This window comes from Helianthus annuus, chromosome 14 (assembly GCF_002127325.2).
Source record: "Helianthus annuus cultivar XRQ/B chromosome 14, HanXRQr2.0-SUNRISE, whole genome shotgun sequence".
Lineage (NCBI taxonomy): Eukaryota > Viridiplantae > Streptophyta > Magnoliopsida > Asterales > Asteraceae > Helianthus > Helianthus annuus.
In genome coordinates this window covers 23,415,717-23,424,085 of record NC_035446.2, presented here as the reverse complement: position 1 = coordinate 23,424,085, position 8,369 = coordinate 23,415,717, and the positions used below count along the sequence as shown (strand labels likewise).

Sequence of the window (8,369 nt, the reverse complement as noted above, 5' to 3'; positions counted from 1 at the left end):
GATCCTCAATGCATCTTAAGTATGGTCCTGCAAGAGATCGTTTATACAACATTTTATTTAATATTGTGAATTGGGATACCTTAATTTTGAAAGCCCTAGGATTTTCTCCTGTAGGAATCTCTCCATGTTGTATGTATCTCATGATTGGGAGAATCCATGATCCTGAATGAGATTGAGTATCATCACTAGGGATCATTGCAGAATCCTCTCCTATCTCCATAGCCACATGATCCTCGATGGCAGGGGTTAGGATATGGATGATGGGGATACTTATATCCTCTGGGATCTTCAAAGATGATCCTAGATTAGCCAATGCATCAGCTTCTGTATTTTCCTCCCTTGGTACCTGTGTCAAACTAAAGGAAACAAAAGAGAGTGCCAGTTCTTTGACTATCTCTAAATATTTGGTTAGCTTTTCACCTTTAACAGCATAGGATCCATTAAAGTGATTAGTGATTAATAATGAATCTACATGTACCTCAAGATACCTGATCCTCAAATGCTTAGCGATTTGCAAACCAGCTATCAAGGCTTCATATTCAGCCTCATTGTTAGTAGTTTGGAATTCACAAGCTATAGAGTGGGGTATTATGTCCCCCCGTGGGGATTTTAGTAGTATTCCAAGCCCTGTTCCTTTGACATTAGAGGATCCATCAGTATAGAGTATCCAAGGATCCTTAGTTTCCTCTAGCTGTTGTACTTCTAACTCGGCTTCCTTTTGCAAGTCACTACTGAAATCTGCCACAAAGTCAGCTAAGGCTTGGGATTTAATGGCTGTCCTAGGCTCATATCTAATATCATAAGCACTAAGCTTCACTGCCCACTTAGCCATCCTTCCTGACATTTCAGGTTTCCTGAGAACATTCTTAATTGGAAAATTAGTTTTAACAATAATAGCATGAGTTTCAAAATAATGTCTCAATTTAGTAGATGCCATAATTAATGCAAGGATAAGTTTTTCTAAGTGTGAATACCTGGATTCAGCATCAAGTAAACTCTTACTTACATAATAGACAGGATGTTGTGTACCTTCGTGATCCATAACAAGGACGGCACTTACTGCTTTTGAGGATACCTCAAGATATAAGGATAACACATCTCCTTTTTCTGGTTTCATCAAGGCAGGAGCCGAGGACAGGTAATCCTTAAGAGCTTTGAGAGCATTTTCATGCTTCTTAGTCCAATCAAACTTTTTGTTCTTCCTCAAGATATCATAGAACTCTTTACATTTCTCTGAGGATTTGGATATGAATCTGTTCAGGGCTGCAATCCTGCCTGTTAGCCTCTGAACATCCTTAGCGTTGGCAGGGGACTTGATGTTTATTATAGCTTTGATATGTTCTGTACTGGCTTCAATGCCTCTCTTTGTCACCATATATCCTAAGAATTTACCTGCTTTAACAGCAAAGTGACACTTTGAAGGGTTAAGTTTCATATTATATTTGTCATGGATATTGAATGCTTCCTCCAAGTCTCTCAGGTGATCCTTAGCCTTTTTGGATTTTACCACCATGTCGTCTATGTAAACTTCCATAGTGTGTCCAATCTGATCCTTGAACATCATATTCACTAGCCTTTGATAAGTTGCACCTGCATTTCTTAGTCCAAACGGCATAGAAATATAACAGTATATACCAGTTGGAGTCATAAAGGCTGTATCCTCTTGATCAGATGGTTCCATCTGAATTTGTTGAAATCCAGATGAAGCATCCATAAAAGTTAACAGTTCATGACCCGCGGTTGCATCCACCATGGAGTCAATGTGGGGTAATGGGAAAGGATCCTTGGGACATGCCTTATTTAAATCAGTGAAATCGACACATACCCTCCACTTTCTGTTTTTCTTTTGAACAACAACCACATTGGCCAACCATCTTGGATACTTAACCTCTCTAATCATACCTGCTCGGAGTAATTTTCTACCTCCTCCTGGATAATGGCATTTCTCTCTGGTGCAAACTTCCTCCTCTTTTGATGGATTGGTTTGAACGACCTGTCAATACCAAGTTTGTGAGTGATTATATCTTTAGATATACCTGTCATGTCTTCGTGTTTCCATGCATAGGTAGTTTTCCTCCTTTTGAGGAAGGATACAAGGTCTTCTTTCATTTCGCCAAGGATCCCTGATCCTATGTAAACTTTAGATTCAGGATCATCAGGATCCATAAGGATTTCTACTACATCCTGCTCTCTTGCCTCCAAGACATCTCTTGGAGGTTGCTTTGATTGCTATTGCTCCCTTGACTTTGAAGCTGGTTTCATTGATGAAGTGTAGCAGTTCTTAGCCTCCTGCTGATCACTATCAATTTTCACTATCCCCCATGGGCTAAGAAGCTTCACACATTGATGATAAGTGGATGGGACTGCCTTCATGTCATGTATCCAAGGCCTGCCAAGGATAACATTACAACAAGATAAATAATCAATAACACAAAATTTTTGGTAAGAATGCAGCCCTTCGATATAAATTGGGAGTTTAATGTCCCCCAGAGTATTTTTAGTCTCGCCACTGAATCCCACAAGCACAGAGGATCTTGGTATGATATCGGATTCGGGAATATTCATCTTCTTAAGAACATCAAGCTGGATGATATTCACAGAGCTTCCTCCGTCTATAAGGATCCTGCGAACAAAATGGTTAGAAATAAAAAGAGTAATAACCAAACCATCGTGATGAGGATCCTGAATGTCAACACGATCAACCTCATCAAAAGTTATGATTTTTCCTTCGGAGACACTGGATGTTCGAATGGGTCTATCCCCATTATCCATCTTGGTTTCCTTTGCATGTCTTTTGGCTGCTGAAAAGGATGTTCCACAAATGTCTGATCCTCCAGAAATGAAGTTTATAACTTGTGCGTCTGCTGGAGGGGCTGGAGCTTTCTCCGGGATCCTTTCAAGATCCTGAGTTCTTGACTTCTTTCTCCCCAATAGTTCTTTCAAGTGCCCCTTGCTCAACAAGTATCCAATTTCTTTTCTCAATGCGATGCATTCTTCTGTGAGATGACCAAAATCCTCGTGGTATGCACACCATTTTGATTTATCTTTTGTTGTAGATGGTTTGTCATTCTTTCTCGGCCACCTGGCTTTATCACCTAGATTCTGCATCGCAAGGATTAGTTCATTGTTATCAGCAGAAAAACAATATTCAGAAATTGGAGGATAATCCTCATCATCTTCTTCTTGTTCAACCGCATGCACATTTTGGTTATCAGATTTGTTATAGGATCTGAACTTGTTGTTCTTGAATGAGGATTCTTGCTTCTCTTGCTTTGAGGATCCTGCCAACCTCTCCTGGATCCTCTTGTCATCCTCTAGCCGGATGAACCTAAGTGTCTGGGTTCTTACCTCGTCTAGGTTCCTGCATGGTGTCATAACAAGATCATCATAGAACAATGAATCCCTAAGCAATCCCATTTTAAAGGCTTCAACAGTCGTTGCTATATCTAGGTTAGGGATATCTAAGGATTCTTTACTAAACTTAGTGATATAATCTCTTAATGATTCATTATGACCTTGGGTTATCCTGTATAAATCACTAGTTAAACGCTCAAATTTTCTACTACAAGAAAACTGATTATTAAACAGGTTAACTAGATTAGCAAACGAGGTAATAGAGTAAGGGGGAAGACTTAGCAACCATTTAAGAGCCGATCCAGTAAGGGTGGATCCAAATCCCTTGCACAGGCATGCTTCCTTTAACCTTTCTTGAATGGGATTGATCTCCATCCTTTCCCTGTATTGTGCTATGTGTTCTTCAGGATCCGTCGATCCATCATATAACTTCATGGTTGGCACGTGGAACCTCTTGGGTATCTCGGCATCACAGATGGGTGGTGCAAAACGAGATATCTTATGGCTCCCATCTGCAATCTCCGGTATAGGCTTGACCACTCCTGGAACACTTGATATCATATCCTTTAACTTTTGCAATTCTCTAGCCATGGCATGATTGATACCTGTATCCTGCATAAGGCCATGGTTAGTGGTATAAGAATTATTGAAAGTGTTACCTCACATTGGGTTCAAGTTAGGAACACCGGATGTGAATCCATATTGTTGAGACTCTGGAATGACTGAAGGACCAGTACAAGCAATGGTCTGCATTGGAATGAAATCTCCTTGATGGATATCTGAATACCCAGATTGCAAACTCCTTAAGGATCCAGGAAACTGGAAGGATCCATGAAACTGAGAGGATCCTTGAACATGGGAGGATCCTTGAATCTGAGAGGATCCTTGAACCTGAGAGGATCCTTGCACCTGCGAGGATCCCTGAACTTGAAAGGATCCTTGAACCTGAGAGGATCCTTGAACCTGCGATGATCCTTGAGCCTGAGAGGATCCTTGAAACGGCCAGAACCCTTGTATCTGCTGCGCTCCCAAGTATCCTCCTGAGCTAGCGAAGGATCCTATATGCTGAGGGAGGGATCCTGCTGGTTGGAAGTATGATCCCGATGCCTGAGTCATTACTGATGATCCATAGTGCACTCCTTTTGGTCCTCCCACATATTGAACGTCTGGAACCACTGAAGGCTGAGAAGTCATGACCGGAGTATCGAAATTCAAAGATCTAGGCATCAATGGGGAATGATCCTCTGCCGATCTCTTCTGTTTCTTGATATCTCCAATTTCTCTGAGAATCCTCTCATTGGTCTTGTCCTGCTGCTGTATATGCTCCTTCATCCGCAAAATTAAAGTAAACAAGTCACTAGTAGTAGGAGTATAGGAAGCAGAAGAAGTTGGAGGTTTTGAGAAAATGGGAGTTGGTTTCTTCTCGGTGTTTTTCTGAGATCCAGAAGGTGGTGGAGGCAAAGGTGGAATGCCCTTGGATGAATTGGCTGCAGACATCGCACTGGAAGCGTTCTTTGATGATGAAGCCATCTGGTTGGATGCAATGAACCAAAATGATCACAAATAGAAGAATTTCTTAGGAATGAAGCACCAATTGCCCCACGGTGGGCGCCAAACTGTTTTGGTCAATAATCAAGCTAAGACAATGTAACCAAACTTTCTGTAGTGAGGTATGATGCTTGAATTGTAGAATAACAATAAGGATCACTCAGAAATGAAATGCACAAGTGACACAAAGATTCATACGAGGAAAAAGCCCTTGATCAATGAATGATCTCCGGCATAAAAAACCTCGGGTGATGGAAACTACCGATCACCAACTCAAATTAAACAATAAACGTGTTACAACTTCGGATGATAGCGAGCTAAGTACAAGGATCACTACAGTGTATTGTGTAAATAATGTGTGAAATTGCTAAGTGTTTCGCCGAGAGCTGGTGAGAGCAGTTGCACGAGTGTGTGTGTAGCCAAAAAATAGCCAAGTGTTTTCTAATTAGCTCGCTACCCCTTTAAAATAGAAAAGTAACTACACTAACTAACATTCCGCAAATCATGCAAGTCTTCCACGACTCCATAACGTCCACTTCCAGACAAGCACGTGCGGAATAAACGTGGAATATTCTCCAGGAACGTTGCCAAGACCAAGTCCAAGCTGGTACTCCTGTAAAATAATACCATATTCAAAGTAGACAATCATTATTCCATTTAAAAAAACAACCTCTCTTTGGTTAATGTACATTGGATAGGTAAACTATGTTTGTTTTTAAAGTCATATTATTTTGTTTTCCACGGTCTATTAATTTTTTTGTTGTCTTCATAGCTACAATGGAAAACCAAGGTGACATCACCTTGCTGAACGATGTCGATGCTCTTAGTACAAACTACACTATCAAGGTGAAGATTGTTAGTTTGTGGAGAAAGAAGATAAGAGGTAATGAAAGAGAGACGCATCGTATTGATATGATACTGATGGATGAAATGGTAATTTCTTGATTTATTTCGTTTTGTTATTTGTATTATGTTTGTTACATATTTACAATACCATAAATCTTTTTTCGTTTAATTATACTGATTGGAATTCATTTTAACATTTCCTTTGCGTGTTATTATTTATTTACCCTCAGGGTACCAAGATTCAAGCTTTTTGCTTACATAAGCTATTTCCAAAGTTTGAGAGACATCTAAATGTCGATGAATGCCTTATTATAAAACAGCCATCTCTTGCTGCGAACACTGCATCGTTCAAGATTGTTCCTAACAATCAGAAGCTATCTTTTTACTATCACATGTTTGTGGAAAAGTGTAGTAAATGGGAAGGTCCGCAGTACGTTTTCAATTTTGTTGATTTCGATGATGTTGTTACACATAGAATCAAGGAGGGTACGACAGTAGGTGTGTTCATTTATATTTACAAAGTTTATATACCACACTATTTTTTGACGTTTTATTTAGTTGTTTTTATGTTATTATATATGTTGACATCTTTTTTCTTTTATTCTTAGATTTCATTGGTTACACTGTTGTTTGTTATAAGATTGAGGACACTAACAAAAAGGATGGTAGTAAAGGGAAACGTCTCAATCTTAAGCTTCAAGATCTCGAGTAATATAGTTTTAAAATTTTAGTTTATTTGTTTTTTTCCATATTATGCTATAATTTTTATAAAATTTTGTTAAACTTATGTTTTTTTTCTTATATGCTATTGTAGAGATGTTCAGATCGATTTAACTCTTTGGGATGATTATGCTAAGGACATGTATTCTTACATGGTTAGTAAAAATCGTGAAGCACATGTTGTCGTTGCTGTCCATTTTGGTGCTGTTAAGACGTACAAAGGTATTTTATCAATTACACAATTTATACCATACAATATAGATAGATGTTCTTCCTTTATATATATCTGATTGATTATTTAATTTATTTTTACCTAAAAATAGGTAAATGGGGGATTTCTAATTATTTTGATGCTTCACGGCTTTTCATTAACGACAATTTTGATGAGATGCTATCGTTCAAGGAAAAGTGAGTCTGATTATTTATTTATATTTTTATAATTGTATCAACTTTACGTTTTGTTTGTATTTTTTGTTAATTACACATTTTGGTTTCTTCAAAAATTTTTATAGGTTTCTTTCAAAACTTGCTGCTTCAACCGAGTCAAGTAGCCATGCCGGGTCATATATGATGTGTTCTGTGGAAGATGAATTTTTAAACAATGATGTTTTTTCACAAATTGCTTATCTTGGCTCAATCATAGAGGTTTTCCTTAACATTTGATGTTTTATATTTCAATTATTTTCAAAATTTTAATGAACTTTTATTTCTTTAATTCTTTAAGCAGCCAAAGAAAGTGGTTATTGTTGGAACTATCGTAGCAATCGTTTCTGATAAGATGGGGTATTATGATGGGTGTAACCATTGCAAGTCCAAACTTGAGCAAAAGTTTGAAACTTATGATAAGGAAAAAGGAACAAGTGATGTTAGAGATGAGAAGGTGTATCAATGTTCCAACAAGGATTGTCAAGGAAAAGAATTTTTCCCGCTGTCCAGGTAAAGTGTTTGTTATTCATAATTCTATTATTGTTGATTCAACAATGTACGTCGTTTATATTATCGATTCGTCTATGTTTGTTAATTATTTAAATACGCTTTTAAGCTTTAAATACCAATTCGGGTTCAAGATTCAACCGGTACGGTGACAGTTACATTGTTTGACCATGAGGCATTGAAGTTTGTTGGGAAAACTGCAAAGGAACTTATAGAAATTCAGGACGAGGTTCTATTTAGTACTACTTTATATTTAATACAATAAGATTTTTAATTCAGGACAGGATTATAATATGCCGCAATTTGTTTCCCTTTCTTTTTATACTGTTAATACAATGATTAAAGTTAAATAACATTAACCAACAATCATTAACTAAATATGTCTACATATATGAATGAAATTACTGATCTATTATTATGTTTGAAATAATTACATTTTCTTTTCTTGGGTTGTTTCTCTCTTCCATCATCAAACTCTTTCTTCCTACCTTCGACTTTTGTTTTCCACCAATGTTCTTATTCACCTCTTCTTTGTTAGCAGCTTCATGCATCTGTGTATGATAATTAATAAAATCCTCAAAATCTTATTGTAATGTATTCCAATCTATATACATGTAAACTTATTACCTCAGAAATCAACTGGTCTATTGAGGCTTCATCTTCAGACAAGGTCTGTTATACAATAATATGCGTAACTAAGTCGTATTTTGTAGTAAACCATGCTACTTTAATTCAAAATACTTACAAAGTTAACGTTTTCATAGTATGTTTCTTTAGGTATTTCCAGCAGAGAGTCATCGTTTCTTCCTTCTTGCTTAAAACTACCTCAACTCCTCTACGATAAATTTTTAACTCAAATGTAACGGTGTCCATCTTCATCAACAACAGCATATCCTCCTCTTCTATTTCAAGATCATCAAATAATTTCGGACAACCTTTTGTAAAAACATAATTATCATTGATTTTGT

The 8,369-nt window shown here is 37.4% G+C and overlaps 1 protein-coding gene across 1 annotated transcript; it reads left to right on the top strand.

Annotated features, from left to right (window-relative positions):
- The first annotated feature begins 5,679 nt into the window (after positions 1-5,679).
- Positions 5,680-7,553, top strand: LOC118486455. Its single transcript, XM_035982920.1, has 8 exons — positions 5,680-5,835; positions 5,979-6,246; positions 6,357-6,456; positions 6,563-6,690; positions 6,792-6,876; positions 6,981-7,113; positions 7,196-7,404; positions 7,511-7,553. Exons 1-8 carry the CDS (start codon positions 5,680-5,682, stop codon positions 7,551-7,553), a joined length of 1,122 nt encoding a protein of 373 aa, XP_035838813.1.
- The last annotated feature ends 816 nt before the right edge of the window (positions 7,554-8,369 follow it).

Excerpts from the sequence above, each read along its gene's own strand:
- LOC118486455 (XM_035982920.1), top strand. The coding sequence starts at position 5,680 with ATGGAAAACCAAGGTGACATCACCTTGCTGAACGATGTCGATGCTCTT. Across the intron at positions 6,877-6,980 it reads ATGCTATCGTTCAAGGAAAA|GTTTCTTTCAAAACTTGCTG; the intron begins GTGAGTCTGATT and ends AAATTTTTATAG. Across the intron at positions 7,114-7,195 it reads ATCTTGGCTCAATCATAGAG|CCAAAGAAAGTGGTTATTGT; the intron begins GTTTTCCTTAAC and ends TTCTTTAAGCAG.